The sequence below is a fragment of the Chlorocebus sabaeus genome, chromosome 21 (assembly GCF_047675955.1).
Source record: "Chlorocebus sabaeus isolate Y175 chromosome 21, mChlSab1.0.hap1, whole genome shotgun sequence".
Classification (NCBI taxonomy): Eukaryota; Metazoa; Chordata; class Mammalia; order Primates; family Cercopithecidae; genus Chlorocebus; species Chlorocebus sabaeus.
Window position 1 is genome coordinate 18,357,825 of NC_132924.1, and position 24,018 is coordinate 18,381,842.

At 39.9% G+C, this 24,018-nt stretch overlaps 1 protein-coding gene across 1 annotated transcript in view; it reads right to left on the reverse strand.

Moving 5' to 3' along the window:
• HECW1 (HECT, C2 and WW domain containing E3 ubiquitin protein ligase 1) overlaps nt 1–24,018 on the reverse strand; it is a 252,853-nt gene that overhangs the window by 185,589 nt on the left and 43,246 nt on the right. Inside the window, exon 3 of the mRNA XM_007981511.3 lies at nt 15,489–15,583. Within this exon, the coding sequence (XP_007979702.2) occupies nt 15,489–15,583 (95 nt within the window). The remainder of the gene's footprint in view (nt 1–15,488; nt 15,584–24,018) is intronic.

The window sequence follows — 24,018 nt, forward strand, 5'->3', positions numbered from 1 at the left end:
ACTTCCCTTTGATCCAAGGGCTGCTTGATAATTCCGACTTCCCATTGGCAGAGAGCACAGATAAGGGCCTTTACACCCTGGCAACGTGCCTGGGGACTTCATTAACTTAAGGGCTTCTGCCATCTTTGCTGTAAGTAACATAGGAAAAACTCACAAAGAGAAACAAAAGGTTACTTCTGTGCATTCATATGCAAGGATTTGATTCTAATTTTTTGGACTCTTTCAGGAAACAGCCCACTGGAGACAACCCCTGATCTAAAAGCACCAATCCTGTCTTAAGCTACAGCACCTTAAATCCAGGGACACTTTCACCTAGTTTAGATGGTTGAAAGAAGTGGGATCTAATGATCTACTAGCACCTGAGATTAATTATTGTGAGGGGGCAGGGTGAGGTCACAGTGAACCACAAACTCTTGAGTAAGCGCATTTTGAGGGCTTTGCTCCTTGGGTTAGTCTTACCGTGTGTTTTGAAGCAAAAGAAATGAGCTGATCATAGTTAATCCACTTGTTCATCAACCTGAACTTCCCTGTCCTCATAGAGCAAGAAGGGTAAAAAGCACTGAGAGTAGAACATTCTGCCTTCAGAACAGGCTTGAAAATGCAGCTGGTATGGGGAGGAGATGGGCCTGGGCTGCCTTCCTCCCTAGCCTGGGTCTCACCGTGTTGGGTGAGGCCAGGGATGGGAAGAGCACAGTCCAGGTATCTCTGACCTGCCCGAATGCCTCTGTGCTACATTCATTCACCTGCTTACAAGTCACACTAACTTTACTTGGCTCTGTGAGATCCTTGGGAAGTAAGAATTTACTTTTTCTCAAGACTTATACCTGAAGAAAAGTCTTTTTTTTCCCCCAGAGTGTGACCACTAAATTGAATGCTGGAGCTGAAAGTTACAAATCTGAAATCAAGATCTTTATATTTGAAATGTCTTTTTTTTTGAGACAGAGTCTCGCTCTGTCACCCAGGCTGGAGTGCAATGGCACAATCTTGGCTCACTGCAACCTCCACCTCCTGGGTTCAAGTGATTCTTCTGCCTCAGCCTCCCGAGTAGCTAGGATTACAGGCGCCTGCCACCACGCCCAGCTAATTTTTTATATTTTTGGTGGAGATGGGGTTTCACCATGTTGGCCAGGCTGATCTAGAACTCCTGACCTCAAGTGATCCACTTGCCTAGGCCTCCCAAAGTGCTGGGATTATAGGTGTAAGCCACTGTGCTGAGCTATATTTGAAATTTTTTATCCTTCAGTGAAATGTTAATAAAAACAGTTTTTTTGAGTGGCCATTTAGGATTTAAAAACCAGGATATAATCAGCTAGACTTTTGCCAACTCACAGGCACCTACAGAGTAAAGGGCATGGTGCCCGATGGCCTGGAGAATCCGCATAGCCCAGAGGCTGGCTGGCTACCCCCATCCCAGGGAGACTTGCTACACTTATTTTAATTGCTGGCTCTGCAGTCAGAAATAATCAAAAAGCCCGTCCTTTCTGCAGCTTCCTGAGGATCCTTGCATGGTGAGATTATTACGGTGACATTTTTCTTTTGTTTATATGTATTCCCAAGGAACATGTACTATTTTACTTTTTAAATGTTAGAGTTGGTGACATCTTACACGCTTATTTTGGTCCTAACTTTAATTCTAAAAACTCTAGTGTTTCATGGTTAAGTATTGTAATAGGTGAGTATATGTTTGGTTTATTGGGTTATATGGAGATGATCAAGCTCATATAAAAACAAATAAAATAAAATAAAATAAAATAGTGTGTGTATATTTATGTATGTGTGTATATATATGTGTATATACATATATATGATTATATATGCACCTTAACCAGTAATTATACTGCCTTTTTCATTCAAATGTTATCTTTACCATGGCAAGTCTTGATTTTTAAACAGCTTTTTTTCCTTCTTGTTTTTTTTTTTTTTTTTTTTTGAGAAGAGTCTCGTCTGTCACCTAGGCTGGAGTACAGTGGCACGATCATGGTTCACTGCAGCCTTGACCTCCAGGGCTCAAGCAATCCTCTCGCCATAGTCCCTCCAGTAACTGGGATTACAGGCACATGCTATCGTGCCTGGTTAATTTTGTAGTTTTTGTAGAGATAGGGTTTTGCCATGTTGCCCAGGCTGGTCTTGAACTCCTGGGCTCAATTGATCTGCCCACCTCAGCCTCCCAAACTGCTGGGATTATTGGTGTGAGCCACCGTGCCTGGCCTGGAGCTTTTTTTAAAAACAAGTGTTACAGAATACCTCTTTATTATTTTTTATTTAGCTAATTGGTATAATAAGCCATACAATATATATTTAAGTAATAAAATAGTAATACATCCTTGCAATCATTTCAGCATATCTCTTTATAAGTAACTAGTTTCCTTATTCACTACTGGTTTCTGCCATCCACAATTTTCTCAATCCTGAAATCGTAGCTTTGACATGTGGGCAATTTCTCTGTTTTTACATGCTTGAGAATGTCTGTATTCAGCATAGTCACACATCACTGACAACTGGTATGGTAGAGAACAATTTTTTTTTTTCCCTTTAAATAGACATCTTACCAAGCACATCTTTGTGCTGTGAAGAGAACATTCAAATTTTCTTGGCTTTTGCTATTTTCCAGGCGTCCAACAGTTTCTTCTGTTTGTTTATAGCATTCTTCAGTTCAAAAATTCTTCCTCCAGAAACCCCTTGGCTCCTTTTGGAGTAAATTCAATGTAAGAAACTGAAGGAAATTTTAGGAAATTTCAGATTGTTCTCAACATGATTCAAGAGAACATTTTATTTTTAAAACTTTATTAGAGCAAAGAATGGTGAGAAGGACTATGTAGTTCTGGAAGCTTGCTGTGTATTGGATTATTATTGTTTTTTCTTATTTATGTGTCTACTAAATTTTCCACTATGAACCTACATATATATTTTATTATATCAATTCCAGCTATCTGAAATATGAGGAATTTCAATTTTAATTAGGTATTTTTTTAGATAAAAATGTTTTCATCTTTTTTTCTTTGGTTATTATATTTCTGTATGTTATTTTTTAGAAACATCTATTGTTCATAAATTAGATTTCTGGGTTTTAAAAAGTTCTGTTTTCATCTTCTGTTTCCACTGGGTTGGGGATGATTTTTTTTTCAGTTTGTTTTCTAATTCAGTAATTCCTTTTCCCATGGTCTCTAAGTCACACACCTGTGACTGTTGGTCAAAAGGTTGGACCCATTATCTCCTTACTGTCCTTCTTACCATTCATTGCTCTCTCAGGAAGTTTCAAAGATACAATGTTCCCTTGAATTATGTAGAGAAGAGGTGTAATTTTCTAGAATTTCTTTACATTGAATTTATTTCAAAAGGAGCCAACCTCTATGGATTTTCTTAGTGTTTCTTTTTATTTGAACCGCAGAATACTTTTTATATGAAATGAGTGATAACTTATTTCAACGCAAAGAATGTAACAACAAATCATTTTCCTGACCAAATAACCAGTGGAGTTTCCTCCAAGGAATACCCATATCAAGCAACCCGTGGATCCTCCTACAGTGGAATGGATAATCAAAATAGAGCATATACATAGTAGGGAAGACTATTCAGACTTAAAAAGGGAGGAAATTCTGGCACACGCGGCAACATGGTTGAACCTTGAAGATATTATGTTCACTGAAATAAGCCAGGAACAAAAGGGCAAACACTGTATGATTCCTCCTACATGAGGTGCCTAGTGTGGTCAAATTCCTAGAGACAGGAAGTAGGATGGTGGCTGCCAGGGGCTCCGAGGATGGGGGGAATGAGGAGTTGGTGTTTAATGGGGACGAATTTCAGTTTGGGAAGATGCAAAGTTGTGGAGATGGATGGTGATGATGGTTGGACAACAATGTGAATGCACGCAGTGTCACTGAGCTCTATATGCTGAAAAATGGTTATGATGGTAAATTTTGATATGTATATTTTACCATAATTAAAAATTAAAAAAAAACACAAAAATAACCATGTAAATCTACTATGCCCAGCCATTAGAAGGCACAGTTTACTCAAATTTGTATTTGTAGGTACACGCGAAGAAAAAAATAAGCTTAAAAAAAAAAAACTCCCAAAAAAACCCAGCGAGATTCTTTTTTCAGAATGAGACAGGGAAAAGAAAGAAAGAAGAGGAAAGGAACCGGGCGTGGTGGCTTATGCCTGTAATCCCAGCACTTGGAGGCCAAGGCAGGAGGATCACTTGAGATCAGGAGTTTGAGACCAGCCTGGCCAACAGAGAAACCCCGTCTTGACTAAAATACAAAATTCAGGTAGGAGAATCACTTGAACCCAAGAGGCAGAGGTTGCAGTGAGCCCAGATCAAGCCACTGCACTCCAGCCTGGGCGACAAAGGGAGACTCTGTCTCAAAAAGAAAAAAAAAAAAAAGGAAAAGGCAGAACGACACTGAAGTCCACCGGCGGCACCGCAGAGTTCACTGTGATGCCTGCAGCGACTCCCAGTGCCCTCAGTCTGCTTTGCCTCCATCTCTTCCTGCTGCAGGTTTCGGGCATCTTAACGACATTATAATCATCAGAAATTCCTCTCCATTTCTGGCCTGGGCACTGTCTTCGTCTCTGGTTTTAATTAAATCATGGGGTTCAGTATTGATTGGTTTTGTCTTTTCTGTTTATTATTCCCATAGGAATGGCTGTGGGGCTGATGGGTAGACTAAACAGGCATCTATATCACTTGATGGATGTCTGATCCCTGCTCTGGAAAAGGAGGGATGTGGCAACTGTTTTAGCACTCTTATATTAGCACATGCCAACATTCTTTCCCTTTGCATCAAGGACTAAATTGTGACACTACAAGTTAGAGCATCTAGATAAAGCCAGACCAGTCATGAGAAGAGAGAAAAGGGAATATTTTAAAAAAGATAATGAGCTTTTTCCTTGTAAAAAAAAAATCAAAAAAATTATAGATGTTAAAATAGTTAACAGAAAAAACACAAAAACCCACAATGCCACTATTTTGATAATACCTGTGATATTTTTTAGAAAAGAAATCTATCGTTAGAAAACATAAACAAGTTTTAAAAAAGGAAAATAACTCTTTGTTAATAAATATAAACAGGTGAAAAAGAAAAGGCACAGAATGATAAGTGAAATCCTGCACACCCCACCCCCACATAATCCTCAAAAGTAGTCACTGTTACTCATTTCTTGTTATCCTTTCCTAGAAATAATTTTTCTAACTATTAATTAAAAACTACATCAATGGGGTAATATTAAAAGCACTGCTCTGAGCCTTGCTTTCGCACTTCATAAAACATACTGAGTTCGGGCTCGGTGGCTCACGCCTGTAATCCTAGCACTTTGGGAGGCCAAGATGGGTGGATCACCTGAGGTCAGAAGTTCGAGACCAGACTGGCCAACATGGTGAAACCCCATCTCTACTAAAAATGCAAAAAAATTAGCTGGTCGTGGTGGTGGTCACCTGTAATCCCAGCTACTCAGGAGGTTGAAGCAGGAGAATCACTTGAACCAGGGAGGAGGAGGTCGCAGTGAGCCAAGACTGTGCCATTGCACTCCAGCCTGGGCAACAAGAATGAAACTCTGTCTCAAAAGAAAACAAAACAAAATCCACCATCAGCAAAAAGTGTATTGAGAACCTTTCCCCATAATCACTATCTGCTCCCCTGCTGCTCTTGCCCTTGGGGTGTATTATCCAGTCTCCCTAATGGAGACACTGGCTTTCCTGTGGTTGCTGTTCCCACAATGCAGCGATGAATAATTTTGTCTATATATCCCAAATAGCTTTTGCAAATATGCCCAAGAGAAATTTTGATAAATTTGATAAATTTTGCTAAACTGCCTTGAAAACAATGGGCCCAATATTGTACACGTGCTTCTTCCTCTCTCTCATCATCCCTGGGTACCTTAAAACTTTTGAATTTTTGCTTTCTGATTGGAGCATTTTAAAAAATAGCCTTTCATTTATTTTATAGCAGTTTTAGGTCCACAGCAAAACTGAGCAGAAAGCACAGCATTCCCATATATCCCCTGTCCCCACACATGCACAGCCTCCCTCACTACCAATGTTCTGCCCAAGAGTGGTATATTTGTCACACTTGATGAGCCTACCCTGGCACATCGTTATTACCCAAAGTGCATACTTTCCATCAGAGGTTACTCTTCGTGTTGTATATTCTGTGGGTTTTGAAAAATGTATAATAACATGTTGCCACCATCATAGTATCATACAGAAGAGTTTCGTTGCCCTAAAAATCCTTTGTGCTCCTCCTATACATCCCTCCCTCCCCGCTAAATCTTCACAACCACTGATCTTTTTTACTGTCTCCTTATGTTTGGAAGGTCATATAGATGAATTGTAAAATTATGTAGCCTTTCAGATTGGCTTCTTTCACTTGGTAATATGCAGCTAAGATTTCTTCAGGTCTTTTTATAGCTTGGCAGCTCGTTTTTTTTTTTTTTAGTACTGAATAATATTCCATTGTTTGGATGTAGCACAATTTATCTGCACAATTTGCCTGCTGAAGGATATTTTGCTTCCAAGATGCCTCCAAGTTTTGACAATTATGGATAGAGCTGCTGTAAACATTTGCAGATGTTTGTATGGACATAAGTTTTCAACTTATTTGGGTAAATACCAAGGAGCGAGATTGCTGAATCATATGGTAAGGGTATGTTTAGTTTTGTAAAAAACAAGCAAACTGTCTTCCAAAGTAGCTCTACCACTTTGCATTTCCACCAGCAATGAATAAGAGTTCCTGTTGCTCCATATCCTTGATAGAATTTTGTGTTGGGCATCTTTTCATATGCTAATTTTCCATTTGTATATCTTTGGTGAGATATCTATCCTGGTCTTTCGCCCCTTTTTAAAAAATTGGCTTCTTTGCTTTCTCATTGTTGACTTTCATGAGTTCTTGGTACGTTGTGAATGCCAGCCCTTTATCAAATATGTATTTTGCAAATATTTTCTTCCAGTCTGTAATGTGTCTTCTCGTTCTCTTGATGGAACATCTTTTGTGTGTTTATTGGCCATTGCGTTTCCCCCCACTAAAAACCAACTTTAGGTTCTGGCCCATTTTTCAGATGGCTTGTCTTTTCTTTAATGATATAATTAGTTCATTTTGCTCTTAAAAGCTTAAGCTGTATCAGATTTATCTATCCCTCCATCATTTGAAAGACTTCACCTGTGAACTCATCCATTTTGTTTTGTTTTAGGGAAAGTTAACATTTCCTTTTGTCTATTCTGTGCTAAGCTCCTTGCCTCTAATCCCTGAGAAGTCAACATTTGGACCCTGCTGCAGAGAAAGAAGAGAAAAGCCTTTCGTTTAAGGAGTCTCCATTTAATTTTCATGTCCTCTTTTTTCTAGGTCACTGGATATATTCATGTCAAGACTCGTCACATGAATATATTTATCTTGATGTGTTCATTCACAATTTCTAGGTCACGTAGTAAATGCCTAGGTAGTAAGTAAGAACATTCCAGCTTTCATAGTGCTGCCAAAGATTAAGGTGTTCTCTCCCAAAAAGGCAAAGGTAGACTTTTAACAGTACCAAGACTGTCAAATTGTCTCTTTATTTTATTTTATTTTTTTTGAGATAGAGTTTCACTCACTCCTGTAGCCCAGGCTGGAGTGCAATGGCATGATCTTGGCTCACCGCAACCTCCGCCTCCTGAGTTCAAGCGATTCTCCTGCCTCAGACCCCTGACTAGCTGGGATTACAGGAACATGCCACCACACCCGGCTAATTTTGTATTTTTAGTAGAGATGGGGTTTCTCCATGTTGGTCAGGCTGGTCTCGACCTCCCGATCTCAGGTAATCTACCTGCCTTGGCCTCCCAAAGTGCTGGGATTTCAGGCGTGAGCCACTGCGCCTGGCCCTAAATTTTTTCTTTATGTCAGCAAAGAGTGACATTGATATTTCCTATGACAGAAGTCCATTATCTTTCTGGAGCCATGAACCCTGTTTATCTGATGAGTGCCTTTGATCCATTCTCTAGGAGCATGTGCAGATGTGTCCATGAAACACCAGTGCTTCATAGATGTCCTGACCCCAATTTCAGAATGTGGCTCTTACAAACACAGAAAGGATTTCCACTTTCCATTAGGATTTCCATTTCTACTTTCCATAAATTTCTTCTAATGTCGTTTCCACAAAAAATGCAACTTGAAGAGAAGGTTTAGAACCAACTATTGAGGATCACAGAATGTGATTTGGTGTTTTGTGTCTTAGAGTCCAGAAAGGAAGGATGTAAACCACCCACCCCTGCACTATGGCAGCTGAACCATGGCTGGTGGGAAAGGTGTTTCAGAAAACAGCATCTGCAGACTGGAGACCCCAGAATGCCTCTTTAGTGTGAGGTCTGGACCTCTTCCCCTCAAACTGCACAGATTCCTTAAGGCTGGACTAGGACAGACTCTAAACTTCCAAGATGCCTCTTTGAGAGGTTGGAGATTGTGAGCAGGGCCGGGTAAGTTATCTAGAGAGAGGATGCCCAATCCCTTCCCTTTCTTTCTGTTCTAGAAGGGCAAGTCCATATGATGCCTTGCCCAAAAAGCAAGTGTACAAATGTCCCCGCTGCTTTAGTCTGATCAAAACCTGAAGGGACTTTTGCAGGAGACACATTTATGAATAACATGCCACTATATTCTGGGTTAAATTTGCTTACGAGAAATAAAGGCTTGATCAGAAATCACGGCTGTTGTGTGTGCATATTTCAGTTGACTCCTTCTGGAAAACCCTGCATCATGTTCTGGGCTTGCCCATAATTGGTCCTTACAAAGTACCCTATATTGTCCACCTCCAGAGGCGTGGAATAGTGCTGGGTCATTGCCTGTTTTCTTGTCTGTCTCCCCGCTACACACTTGCCCCTATCTTAGGCAGGTGGCTTGATGAACATGGGTATTTGTCTTGTTTGGTTTTACATGCCTAATGGTTAGCCCCAAGGAGCTTACTGACAAATATTTACTAAGTACATAAATGAAATTGAAGCTACAGGCTACATGAAGATGCCCAGAATAACTGTTCCGAGCAGACCTCCCTAGTTGAGGGACAGAGTGTTGCATGGACTGGAGAGGTGGGAGCAGAAGGGCTGAAGAGGTGGAAACAGGGTCTGGGGAAAGAAGATTAGAGGCAAGAGGCTTTAAGCATTAGAAAACAATTTGCCAGATGAGCAGTGAGAAAAAAATGTGATGTGAATTCTCAGCTAGAAGAAATTATACATTAAGTTGATATCTAACCATCAACTTCTATCACCCTTGGAAACTCCTTTTCTATTCCACTCTTGACTTTTGGGAAAGGAGACAAAGTTTAACAGTTAACAGTAGTCAGAAGATCTTGTAAGAAAAACCCCTGAAAAAGTCATTCTAAGTTAAACAGTACAATATTCTATTTTTTATTTATTCCTTTCATAAATGTCTGTTAGCCTTTTCTTAGAGGAGAATTTAAGAAAGCATTTTGATTTGTAGGAGCTATAGATCAAATGATACAGATAAAACACAATAAATGTAATCTTGAGTGCTTGAGCTAGAATTACATACATGATTTATTTACATGCAAAGGATCAATGCTGCCCAGACATTTACTAGAGGGTTTTAGATCACAAGGGCTCAAGATCATTTATTATAAAGCTGAGGTGTCTTCCAAATTAATTGACTTGTGTCTAACAATTCTAGGTAGCTGGTCCCATCAGTCGGCAACCTGTGGATTCCTTTTGCTACTAACGTGGTTGAAGTATTTTCCAGGACATTTTATAACCCATAGCAGCTGGTCCTTACTTGCTTTATTGTGATTTGAAATATTTTTTGAAATATCTACTTTTAAAATCCCCAAGAAAAATATTACTATAGCCAAAGGTAATAACCTAGAATTTGGGGAAGGGAGGGTATTCATCAATTATTTGTCCACTGCAGGAGACTCAGACTGATATGGAGGAAAATCTTGACCCTATTTTAGAGTGCTAATTTACCCTGTATTGTTGGGGAAATGTCCTGTTGAGTTGCCTTTTTTTTTTTTTAAGAGGATAGTGTCAGGACTTTGCTCAGGGGATCTGACAAAGTCAATGAATCTGTAAACATGAACTAGTGAAAAGATAGTTTAAGTTTGTTCTTTTTTCTTTGTCCTTTTTTTTTTTTTTGAGATGGAGTCTCGCTCTGTCACCCAGGTTGGAGTGCAGCGGTGTGATCTCGGCTCACTGCAACCTCTGCCTCACAGTTCAAGTGATCCTTGTGCCTCAGTCTCCCAAGTAGCTAGGATCGCAGACGTGCACCACCATGCCTGGCTAATATTATTTTATTTTTTATTTTTTTATAGAGATGGAGTTTTGTCATGTTGGCCAGACTCGTCTTGAACTCCTGGCCGCATGTGATACACTCACTTTGGCCTCCCAAAGTGCTAGGATTACAGGCGTGAGCCACTGCACCCAGCTGTTCTTTGTTCTCTGGCAAAGAACTTTACTTTGAATGTTATGCTGTTCCGTTATTATCAAAAGCTTGGTTGCAGACGCACTAGATTAACATGGAGGAAGAAGGAGAGGACTTCTCTATGTTTCCTTCCAACTTCTCATTGAAAGAGCCACAAGATAAAAACTATGAAGTAAGTAAATAAACAATAGCAATCTGAGGTGAGAATAAGAATAATCCAGTGTAGGCTGGGCGCGGTGGCTCACGCCTGTAATCCCAGCACTTTGGGAGGCCGAGGCGGGCGGATCACAAGGTCAGGAGATCGAGACCATGGTGAAACCCTGTCTCTACTAAAAATAGAAAAAATTAGCCGGGCGCAGTGGTGGGCGCCTGTAGTCCCAGCTACTCGGGAGGCTGAGGCAGGAGAATGGCGTGAACCCGGGAGGCGGAGCTTGCAGTGAGCCGAGATTGCGCCACTGCACTCCAGCCTGGGAGACGAAGCCAGACTCCCTCTCAAAAAAAAAAAAAAAAAAAAAAAAAAAAGAATAATCCAGTGTAACATAATCCTGATGGGGTTTCCACGTATTTTAATGCTGATAAAGACAAAATAAAAAATATATTTTCGAGTATACACGACCCAGCCTCTAAATCAAGAGAAGTCTCTACTCCAGAGTGGATGGCCCCGCACGGGGTCCTCTACTCTGCCCTGCATGTCCTCAGCCTGCCCTGCATGCTGGTAGCCTTTCCCGATTGCTTGGACTCTCCCAGAGTTATTCCTCAGCTACCTATTTTCTGTATCCAGAGGCTGCAGTCCCAGGCCTCAGCATGGGTGGGGAGGAGGCCCACTGTACCGCCAGGTGAACGCTGTGCAGGGAGGGTCTCATAAACCAGGTGTGGGAACAGTATGCTCGGGACTCTCACTTACCTGGCTCACATGAACAGCTTCAGACTGCATCAGAGTCTCTGGCACTGTAAGAGAACCAGCAGGCAAAGGGAGGGCCCCCACTCCCTCTAGCAGCCCCTATAGATGACACCGGCTGGGTGCCCGAGAGTGGGAAGAGGAGGATGTGAAAACTCACTGTCAGGTCCAGACCCGGCAGAGCAGCCTGGTTATTTTCAGTGGACTGTGTGTTGGGCTGAGGAGTTTACCCACCCTGTCTTTGGAAAACTGTAGGGATGGGCTGGTTTCTATTTTTTGATGTATAATCAGAGAAAGAAAAATATATTATGGGGCTTATTTAAGAAGACTGTAATGGTAATGCACAAGGGGGAGTTAGCAAGGGCCAGAAAAAGGAGAGGAAGAGCTTGCCTTTGACAGTGATTTTCTACAGAAAATGAAAGAAAGATATGAAATATGATAGGTGCTCCCAATAAGACACAAAAAGTATGAAAAACAGGAGGATATATAGGGACAATAAGTCCCACGTTCTTTAAACCTAAGACAACTAGGTTCCTTCCCTGTCAGGCCTGAGCCAATTCTCACCCCATGCCTTTGTACAGGCCATCCCTTCTGCTGGCCTTGCCTGTCTGTCTTCAAGGCATGGCCAAGGCCCGCTCATGGTGCCTGCCTCAGGCCACGCCCGCTCCTCCCGCAGCCAGCACAGCTGCTTCAGGTGCCTGGTCATGGGTTTCTCTGCACACCAGCACATCACACTCCAGTACTGGAGACTTTACACAGTATTACAATTTATAATGGAGTAACTGTGAGTTCTCAGTGACAGGGCTTATATTTCATCTATCTCTATAAGCACATCCATCATAGTTTCTGATATACAATAAATGAGAGCCCCAGCAAGACAAGAGTAGAAGACAACCTCTTTTTAAACAAGGACCTCAACCGTTGCCCATGGGACAAAGACAAAGATGAGAGGGAACAAGACAATGAGAAAAAGAACTGATGCATCGTGAGACCATACAATGCTCAGAAAGTTAAAGCACTGATTACACCAAAGGAGCATGTGACAGCTTGTTCCTCCTTTTCAAAGAATGGTAGGTTTAGTGTATTGTCACAAACCAACTCAGTGACTTTTGGGATGTGATATAATGGTAATACACAGTAACTCTTCATAAGAGATGAATGCAGCAGCAGCAATCCTCAACCTAGAAGTTGACACTCCAAGTTTATTAACAAATTGATTTAGGGAAACTTCATAGCATTTCCCCTTAGAAACAGTGTGTTCAAGTCCTCAGACCAGACTGCAAAGGCTTATTTAACCCGGAAGGTTGCTAGATTGTACCCAAACTGAGCTGGGTTGCAAAAAGTGTAAGTAAAATGTGGTTCTGCTCCATCACCATAGAGCCAAATGATCACTTAACCAGAATGATAGTTCCTGCCTCTCTCCACAGACGTGCTGGGCATCGACTAGAGTAATACGTGAGAAACAGCTTTGAGAAGTGTGCCATGCTATCAAACAAAGGGGGCTCCTCCTAGTGTGGCTCCTATGAAACCTAACTGCCTGTGAAAATACAGTTTTGTGGGATAGTGTGTGCTGCCTTCTGCCCCGGGACTCCAGGGACTCATTTTCACCATGACAACGGGAGCCCAGGATTTCTCTCTTTGTCCCTGGTGGCACAGGGGCTATGCGATCGAGCTCTCACATGCTTGGGGAATAAAAGTTGTCTGCAGGATGTACATTCAAGTGTCAACCCAAGTGTCTACTGATTTGTGTGAGAAAATCATTAAGGAGATAAAAATCAGGATGACAGCAATATGTCAAAATATTTCAAGATGCCAGAGTTTGAAGTATGAGCAGCAGCAGCTCACGTGGAATGACAAAGATGAGGTCAGGGCAGTAGCAATCAGGCACCTGCTGAACCTTATGTCAACAGTGTGATGGAAGCATCTCATTTCCTCTTCTGAGGTACAAGTCTTTGTTTCTGGTGATGGCAGCCCTTGGGGAGCATATGCTTGTTGACAATTTATCCTGCCCTAAGGGACTGTACATCATACTTTAGAGGCCATTTTCTGGGCAGTTGGCCTCTTGCTTAATTTTAAGCCTACATTGCACAACACTGTGATGATGTATGTCACACTTTGCACTGGTCCAAGCAGCAGGTGAACATCTGGAGTCTCCAGCAGGCTGAGTTCGGAGAAGTCAGTTGCTCTAGGGAGCTTTATTTAAATAAGAAAACTGCTTCAGGTAAGAATTTGTCTGAATTCCAGGGCTGGCCAACACACCCAGAGTATCATTCCAGAGCAGAAGAAAGTGAGGAACTCCTCTCCACTCCAATCCTTGAGCCAACAGGCCAGTCCCATCAGTGGGCACGGCCAATCCCTGCTAAGGGATCCTTGTGTCTGCCTCATTCAGTGACCTGCTGCGCAGTGGCAAGAGGCCAGGCCTGCAGTGGAAGGGTTTTCCCTAATTGGCTTCACTCCACTTCCTGCCTCCTTCCTTCTCTGCCTGTTGTGTCTTCAATGCCTTCCTGCTCTGTCTCCCTAGCTTCTGGTTCACCTTTTCTTTTCTGCCTCAATGTAGCTGTCCCTAAGCTACCTGGACTTAGTTGTCCCTCCAGCCTCAATGATTGGCTAACAGGTATCAGGACCTGTCTGGTTTTAGGGGGTACCGTCTTTTGAGGGATGCCCAAACAAACGGGCCTGGAAGAGAGGTTCTGGCACTCTGAGGACACCTCCCTAGATTCTCACACTTAAACTGCTGTCCCAGACAGACAGGAATCATGTTCCAATCTGCATGGCCAGTGAGGGAAAAACAGCAAAGCCGTCAAAAGCACATGTGCCTCTCCCTCTCTTCCCACTGCACCTCCCACTGAGTTCCCAGACGGTAAACCCAGTTCAGTGTTCAGCCAGGCTTTGGGTCTCGGGCGTGCTTACCTTACTGCTTACTACCAAGGCCTCAATCAGCTCAAGTTCAGGATGCTGTAGAACTGATTTGCAAAGCAGCAAAGTGGAATATTTTTTGGAGTCAAAGTCCTTTCTGAATCATTCATATTTGATGTCAAATACTTTCTCTCTCTCTCTCTCTCTCTTTTTTTTGAAACAGAGTTTCGCTCTTGTTGCCCAGGCTGGAGTGCAGTGGCGCGATCTCTGCTCACTGCACCCGGGTTCAAGTGATTCTTCTGCCTTAGCTTCCCAAGTAGCTGGGATTGTAGGCACTCGCTACCATGCCTGGCTAATTTTGTATTTTTAATAGAGACAGGGTTTCACCATGTTGGCCAGGCTGGTCTTAAACTCCTGACCTCAAGTGATCTGCCTGCCTGGGGCCTCCCAAAGTGTTGGGATTACAGGTGTGAGCCACTGGGCCTGGCCTGTTTTTTTTTTAACGTTAAAAAAGAAGAGTCTTTTTTACTTCCACTAGCATGACAAAGTCCCCCACTGGTTTCTGTCCAGCCTCCCCAGTTGGTCATTTTAAATTTATGTGAAAAGGAAAAGGAAAAGGAATGCCATTTCTCAGTGCATTTCAGCCTAATCAGATGTATTAAGAACTAAGAGAGAAGCACTACAAGGATAAAAACTGGATTGTAACTTAGGAAAGATGGCATCTATTACCATAGGCCTGAGCAAAGTCACACAGCAGGGAACAAAAGATGTGACTTAAATCCTGGATCTGCAATGAGTTCTGTGACCTGAGATAGATTATTTAGGCTCCTTGGCCACTGTCCTCATTTATACACAGAGAAGGGTGAGAGATTCCGGTCTTTCCGGGCCTATCACGTTATAATTCTATGACTAAAATCAACCTGAGGCAACAAATCCCACTTCATTAATTTATTTACAAGCCTAAAAGAAATAAAAACATAAGAAAATATCAATATTTAAAACCAAACAATTAAAAAATGTGATCCAAAGAAAAGGCTTCTTCGCTGTGATTGCACATGTCTCTGTTAGAAACGTTTGGCCATCTAAGGAAAATACAGAAGCTTGGCTCCTCCCTAACACACAAGTGTAGCATGAGCTTTGATAAGGTCGACTATGGATCTCATTCCTCTTGACTATTTTGAGGTGTCTCTCCATTTATTCATAATCAATCTATCAGTATATCTCCATATGTGTGTATGTACATGTACACACACACACACACACACACACACACGAACAAAATAGGCAAGTGAAGAAAGACGAGAGTTAGGTGTAACCGCAGATGGAGAAATGAGACTTACAGGAGCTGCCGAGTTTTTGACCGTGACACTGGGGGTGGTTGCTCGCAGGGCCCCACTCACTCCATGGTAGTATTTGAAGCAGATCTTAGTTTCAGCTGAAAGACAAACAAAAAACGAGACTGAGAAGTAGGGTATAACCCAGGGAGAGGCAGCTATGGCCACAGAGGACATCTCTAAGAACTGCAACCTAATTCCCCCCACGAGCAAGCCAGGCCACACTCGACAATGATGTTCCTCATGTGGCCTCAAGGACAGGTCTGACTTCTTCCTAAAACTGTGACATGAAAATTTGTTTTGGCCTTAACATTTTGTATCCAAGTTAAGTCCATTATTTGGACTTCTCAGGATCTATCCTACCCCATTAGAGGTCATTGATTTTAAACCCTTAGTTCTAAGATGTTCTGAGACAGCCTACCACCTGTCTGTTCCTTCTGTAATGTCCTATTATTCAATTCATTGTGATTAATATCTTGGTAATTTGCAGAAATACTTTGAGAAGTTATTGAAGTACATGGGAGGGAGGCATATTTTCTAAACTCCTATACCCATCGATGATAATGCACCACAATTTGTTTTCCTTCAAAGTTCTATAGATGTAGCTGGCAGTGGTGGCACGCATCTGTAGTTCCCAGCTACTTGGGAGGCTGAGGCAGGAGGATCGCTTGAGCCCAGGAGTTTAAGGCTACAGAGAGTTATAATCACATCAGTGGACTCCAGCCTGGGTAACAGGGTGAGACTCCATTTCAAAAAAAAAAAGTTCTATAGATGTTTAGCAGAATACAAAGAGTTTAGGGGGATCACACTGGGTTTGAATTTCAGCTCCATTATTTACAATCTGTGAGACAATGAATAAGTCCCTGTACCCCCTGTTAAAATAGGACTTCACAAGATGTTGGTTAAACAAATAAAAGTGCTTAGATTCAATTAAGTGCTCAGTAAGTGTCAGTGATTGTGATGATGTGATGACTAAAGGACAATAACATGAGTCCTTTTCCTTCTGGCATTTGGTTCTGTAGAGGATAAGATCTGTAGCCAACATGAGTTTAGTTCATTTGAAGGTGACTTGCTTTCCCCAATTCACTGTTTATAGGATTTGTTTTCTTAAAATTAAAAAAAATTACCAGGCTCTGTCTTGGTCCCTTATATTTTGTTTGAAACATATGAGAAATCTCCAATTTGAGATCTTTTCTCTCAAATATGAAAATTTGTCATCAAGTATCATATTAAAAATAATGTCTACAATTTTTTAGCATGCATTTAAAATGTGCTCAGAATGGAAAATATGAAAAATGAAAATAAGTATAAATGAAACAACAATCTTCTGAGATTTTTGCATAATTGAGAGTATAAACTATAGAATAATCCATTTTGCTTTTTAAAAAAATTGACATTATGAAATAAGCATGGCCAACTATCATTAAAAACTCCTCAAATAACATTACTTATTATGTAGAACAACTGAATAGATTTACACATTGCAAATATTTCCTATATTTGGAAATTCAGGCTTTTCTCTGAAAACCAATTCCTTTTTACAAATTATTTTTTAAGTTCAAATTTTCTCCCTAGGACAATGAAGCAAAAATCACTAGATACCTACCCGACATCCATTCTACCTTTCCTCCTTAATAACAGAATCTCAATTTTATTTTGAGTGATAATGTCCAGCTAAAGTACTATATTTTGCAGCCTCCCTGGCAGATAACACCTATGCATTTACCATTAGGATTTCTGTTATACGTAGCTAAACCTAAGCCTAACTGATATGTAAAGGTTTTCTCAGTGCTATAGATATGAATATAGCAGTAGTCTTCCTTAGGTTAAAAGATATGGGCCGGGCACGGTGGCTTACGCCTGTAATCCCAACACTTTGGGAGACCGAAGTGGGTGGATCATTTGTGGTCAGGAGTTTGAGACCAGCCTGCCCAACATGGTGAAACCTCATCTCTACTAAAAATACAAAAATTAGCTGGGCGTGGTGGTGCACTCCTGCAATCCCAGCTACTCGGGAGGCTGAAGCAGGAGAATTGCTGGAGCCCAGGAGGTGGAGGTTGCAGTGAGCCAAGATCACGCCATTGCACTCCAGCCTGGACAACAGAGCAAGACTCAGTCTCAAACAAACAAACAAACAAACAAACAAAGCATATTTTAGGGATCCTCCCTTCCTGTGGCCAAATTGCTTTCCAAATAATACTTTGTATTTCTATCAGGAAATGTGAGTCTGACCATCTCATAGAACCCTTGTTAGCACTGAATATCATCACTTAAAAATAGGCTTAAAATAGAATCCGATTATTATTTTTATTTCATTTATTTGATTATTAGTAGGATTAAACTTTTCCATCAAGTTTTAATTGGCTATTTAAATTTTTTTTTGAAGTCATTGAATTGAATTGCAGTTGTTCAGATTTCCAGTGCCTGGGTGATGCCTGGATGCTTATCAGTCCCTTTGTTAGTGGACGTGTTCTTACTTCAGATATGCCTGTACTTTGAGTTTCCTTCATGAGTTATTTTCTCTACAGTTCTTTCACATGTCTGTAGATTGTCTTTTCAAGCTCTTGGTGGACAATCTTATAACCCAGTTCTGTACTTATTCTCCAAGACACCTCAACGTTGTCCCCATGTTAGGTCTACACACCTGGATCCAACACTGTGTTGGCCTGAGAGACAAGTTTCCTGTAAGTCAGGGATCAGGGAAGGACTCTGAATAAAGCAGTGAGCCATCCATCTAGTTAATCACAATGAGTTGGTGTTGCCTAGTCCATGAGTTACTCTGCTTGTAGGTGCCGGTGGGATCAGCATGGAGGGGCCAAATGGACTCACCTTCAGCTCAGTTGGGTGGAAGGGACTTTTAGGTACCAGGGATCCCAAACGGGCAATACTAGATTTCAATTTAAATAAAAAATTATTTCAATGCCTTTGAGCAAAAAGGTCAGGGAAATGATATACAATCCTGCATTGAACCCTATTGCTAGATGAGCAGATCAGTGCATATTTTGAGCCAAGAATTCATGGAACCCTTCAAACTCTGTACTCTTCTTTGTTTCTTCCATTTTTAGTTTTTTTTTTGATACATAACAGATGTACATATTTTCAGGATACAGGTGATGATTGAATACATTCATATAATTTGTAGAGATCAAATCAATGTAATTGGGATGTACATCATCTTAATTATTTGTCTTTTTTGTGCTATAGACATTTGAGTTATTCTCTTCTAGCCATTTTGAAACATATGATAATTATTATAAATTATAGTCACTCTACTGATCTATCAAACACTAGATTTTGTTTCTTCTATCAAACTGTATATTTGTACCCATTAATCAATCTCTATTCATCCTCTTCTTCCTTCTACCTTTCTTGGTCTCTGGTAACCACCAATCTACTCTCAATCTCCATGAGATCCACTTTTTTAGCTCCCACATATGAATTAAAACATACAATATTTATCTTTCTGTGCTTGGCTTATTTCACTCAACATAATGACCTCCAGTTCCATCTGTGTTACTGCAAATGACAGAATTTCATTCTTTTTATGGCTGAATAATATTGCATACCACATTTTCTTTATCCACTCATCTATTAATGGGCACTTAGGTTGATTCCATATTTTGGCTGTTGTGAACAGTACTGCAATAAACATGGGAGTGCGGATATCTCTTCGATATACTGACTTCCTTTCTTTTGGCTATATACCCTGTAATGGAATTGCTGGGTCATATGGTGGTTCTTTTTTTAGTTTTTTGAGGAATCTGTCAGATTTTTACAGTGGCTGTACTAATTTACATTCCCACCAGCAGTGTACGAGGGTTCCCCTTTCTCTGTGTTCTCACCGATATTTGTTACTACCTGTCTTGTTTTAATTGGGGTGAATGATAACTCGTTGTGGTTTTGATTTGCATTTCCCTGATGATTACTGATGTTGAGCATTTTTTTCATACACCTGTTGGCCATTTGTCTGTCTTCTTTTAAGAAATGTCCATTCACATCTTTTGTCCACTTAAAAATCAGGTTGTTTTTTTGCTCTTGAGTTGTTTAAGCTTCTTGTAATTTTGGTTATTAATTCCTTATCAGACAGATAGTTTGCAAATATTTTCTCCCATTCTTTGGCTTGTCTCTTCACTTTGTTGATTGTTTCCTTTGCAGTGCAGGAGACTTTCAGCTTGATATAATCCTATCTGTCAACCGTTGCTTTGGTTGCCTGTGATTTTTTAGGTCTAACACAAAGAAATCTTTGCCTGGACCAATGTCCTGAAGAGTTTCCCCAATATTTTCTTCTAGTAGTTTCAGTTTTAGGACTTAGATTTAAGCCTTTAATCCATTTTGTTGTAATTTTTTTTTTTTTTTTTTTTTTGAGACGGAGTGTAGCTCTGTCGCCCAGGCTGGAGTGCAGTGGCCGCATCTCAGCTCACTGCAAGCTCTGCCTCCCGGGTTCACGCCATTCTCCGGCCTCAGCCTCCCGAGTAGCTGGAACTACAGGCGCCCGCCACCTCGCCCGGCTAGTTTTTTTTGTATTTTTTAGTAGAGATGGGGTTTCATGGTGTTAACCAGGATGGTCTCGATCTCTTGACCTCGTGATCCGCCCGTCTCGGCCTCCCAAAGTGCTGGGATTACAGGCTTGAGCCACCACGCCCGGCCTTTGTTGTAATTTTTGTGTATGATGAGCAATAGGGGTCTAGTTTCATTCTTCTGCATATGGATTTCCAGTTTTCCCAGCATTATTTATTGAAGAGACTAATCTTTCCCCATTGTATGTTCTTGGCACCTTTGTTGAAAATGAGTTGGCTGCAAATGCCTGGATTTATATCTGGGTCCTCTATTATTATATGTTCCATTGGTCTATGTGTCTGTTTTTTGCCACTACCATGCTGATTTGGTTACTACAGTTTTGTAGCATATTTTGAAGTCAGGTAGTATAATGCCTCCACCTTTGTTCTTTTACGCTCAGAATTGCTTTGGCTATCCAGGGTCTTTTGTGGATCCATATACATTTTAGGATTAGTTTTTCTATTTCTGTGAAGAATGTAATTGATATTTTGGTAGTAATTGCATTGAGTCTGTAAATTGCTTTGGGTAGAAGTGTCATTTTAGTCATAGTAATTCTTTCAATACATAAGCATGGAATATCTTTCTATTTTTAAATGTTTACTTCAATGTCTTTCAACAGTGTTTTACAGTTTTCCATTGCTCGTTAAATTGATGCCTAGGTATTTTACATTCTTTGTGGCTATTGTAAATGGGATTGCTTTCTTGATTTCTTTTTTCAGATTGTTTGCTGTTGGCATATATACACGACTTTTGTATGTTTATTTTGTATCCTGCACCTTTGCTAAATTTGCTTATCAGTTCTAACAATTTTTGGTGGAATCTTTTTTTTTTTTAATATAAAATCATGTCGTATTTGAACAACTCTACTTTACCTTTTTCCTTTCCAATTTGGATGCCCTTTATTTCTTTCTCTTGCCTAATTGCTCTGGCCAGAACTTCTAGTACTATATTGAATAAAAATGGTGAAAGTGTGTATCTTTGTCTTGTTCCAGATCTTAGAAGAAAGGCTTTCATTTTTTTCTCCATTCAGTGCTATGTTAGTTATGGGTTTGTCACACATGGTCTTTATTATTTTGAGGTATGTTCCTTCTATACCCAGCTTGTTGAGGGTTTTTATCATAAAAGGATGCGAATTTTGTCAAATGCTTTTTCAGCATTTATTGAAATGATCATATGGTTTTGTTCTTGATTCTGGGTTAATGTGATGTATGACATTTATTGATTTGTATATGATGAATCATCCTTGCATCCCTGTGGTGCATCCCACTTGATCGTGGTGAATACTCTTTTTAATGTGTTGTTGAATTAGGTTTGCTAGTGTTTTGTTGAGGACTTTTGTATCTATGTTAATCAGTGATACTGGCCTGTAGTTTCCTTTTTTTGTTGTTGTTGTGCCCTTGTCTGGCTTTGGTACCAGGATAATGCTGGCCTTGTAGAATGAGTTTGGAAGCATTCCCTCCTCTTCGATTTTTTTGAAGAGTTGAAGCAGAATTGGTGTTCATTCTTCTTTAAATATTTGGTAGAATCCAGCAATGAAGTCATCAAGTCCTGAAGTTTTCTCTGAAGGGAGACTTTTTATTATGGCTTCAGTCTTATTGTTCATTATTGGTTTGTTGCAGTTTTTTATTTCTTCATGGTTCACTCTTGGTAGGATGTATGTACTTGGGAATTTATCCATTTTTTCTAGGTTTTCCAATTTGTTGGTGTATGCTTGTCCATAATAGTCGCTAATGATCTTTTGTATTTCTGAGGTCTCGGTTGTTATGTCTCCTTTTTTTTTTTTCTTATATGATTTATTTGAGTCTCCTCTCTTTTTTTCTTAGCTATTCTAGCTTTGTTTATCCTTTCAAAAAAAACTGAGTCTTCATTTTGTTGATCTTTTGTATTTTTGAAGTATCAATTTAATTTATTTCTGCCCTGCTCTTTTTTATTTCTTTTTTCTGCTTATTTTGGGTTTGGGTTGTTCTTGCTTTTCTCGTTCCTTGAGGTACCTCATTAGGCTGTTTACTTAAAGTCTCTCTACTTTTTTGATATAGGTGTTTATTGCTATAAACTTCCCTCTTAGTAATGCTTTTTACTATATCTCATACATTTTGGTTTTGCAAATCAAATATTTCTATTTGATTTGTTTCAAAAAATTTTAAAACTTCTTTCTTAATTTCTCCATTAGTTGTTCAGGAGCATGTAGTTTAATTTCCATGTGTTTGTGTAGTTTCTGAAGTTCCTCTTGTTATTGATTTTGTTATATTCCTTTTGTGATCAGAGAAGATACCTGATAAGATTTCTACTTTTTTGAATTTGTTGACACTTATTTTGTGGCTTAATATATGGTCTATTCTGAAGAATGTTCCATGTGCTGATAAAAAAAAAAATGTATCTTCTGCAGCAGTTGAATGAAATGTTCTACAGATGTCAGTTAGGCCATGTGGTCAGTGGGTAGTTTATTTACAACATTTCCTTGTTGGAATGATACAGGCATTATGGAGAGTGGGGTATTAAAGTCCCCTATTATGATCATATTGTAGTCTATCTCTCATTTTAGATCTATTAATGTTTGCTTTACATATTTGGGAGCTCTGGTGTTTGGTGCATAAATATTTATAATTTTCATAGCCTCTTGCTGCATTGACCCCTTTATCAGTATATAGTGACCTACTTTATCTCTTTTTACAGTCTTTGATTTTCAGTCTATTTTATCTGATGTAAGCATAGCTACTCCTGCCCATTATGGTTTCTAGTTGCATGGAATATCATTTTCCACCTCTATACTTTCAGTCTATCTGTGTCTTTATAGCTGAAGTGGGTTTCTTTTAGGCAGCATATAGTTGGATCTTGTTTCTTTATTAACTCAGCCACCCTATCCCTTTCAATTAGAGAATTGAGTGTATTTATATTTGTTTTTATTATTGATAAGTAAGGACTGACTACTGCCATTCCGTTGCTTGTTTTCTGTGTTTTTTTTTTTTTTTTTTTTTTTCTTTTTATGGAGTCTCGCTCCATTGCCAGGCTGGAATGCAGTGGTACGAGCTTGGCTCACTGCAACCTCCACCTCCCGTGTTCAAGTGATTCTCCTGCCTCAGCCTCCTGAGTAACTGGGACTACAGATGCGTGCCACCATGCCCAGCTAATTTTTGTATTTTTAGTATAGACAGGGTTTCACCATGTTGCCCAGGATGGTCGCGATCTCTTGACTTCATGATCTGCCTGCCTCGGCCTCCCAAAGTGCTGGGTTTCAGGCGTGAGCTACTGCGCCTGGCCTCTGGTTGGTTTTTAACTGCTCTCTTCCTTTTTTCCATGTTTCCTGTCTTCCTTTGTGGTTAAGTAATTTTCTCTGGTAGTATGTTTTAATTTTTTGCTTTTTATTTTTAGTGAATCTATTATAGGTTTTTGCATTTTGGTTGCCATGAGGCTTACAAAAAAATCTTATAGATGTAACAAGTTATTTTAAGGAGATGACAACTTATCTTAGATCACAAAGAATAGAAACAAAGAACAAAATTTTTTTTAAAAGCGTCTATAATTTAATTCCATCCTCCAGCATTTGGATTTTACGTCATCTCAATTTACATATTTTTATATTAGTTATCTCTTAATAGGTTGCTATAGGTATTATTGTTTTTGATCAATTTGTCTTTTGGGCTTCTTACTAGAGATATGAGTATATTGCACACCATAATTACAGTATTAGAGTATTCTGGGTTTGTCTGTGTACTTAATTTTACCAGTGGATTTTATATCTTCAAATGTTTCCTTTTTACTCATTAGTGTTTTTGTTTTTGTTTTTTCAGATTAAAGAACTCTCTTCAGCATTTCTTGTATGATGGGTCTGGTGGTAGTGAATTCTTTTGGGCTTTGTTTCTCTGGGAAAGAATTTATCTCTTTTTCATATTTGAAGGATAACTTTGCTGGATACAGAATTCCTGGGAGGCAGTTTTTTTTTTTTTTTTTTTTTTTTTTTTCTTTTCAGCACTTCAAAAAT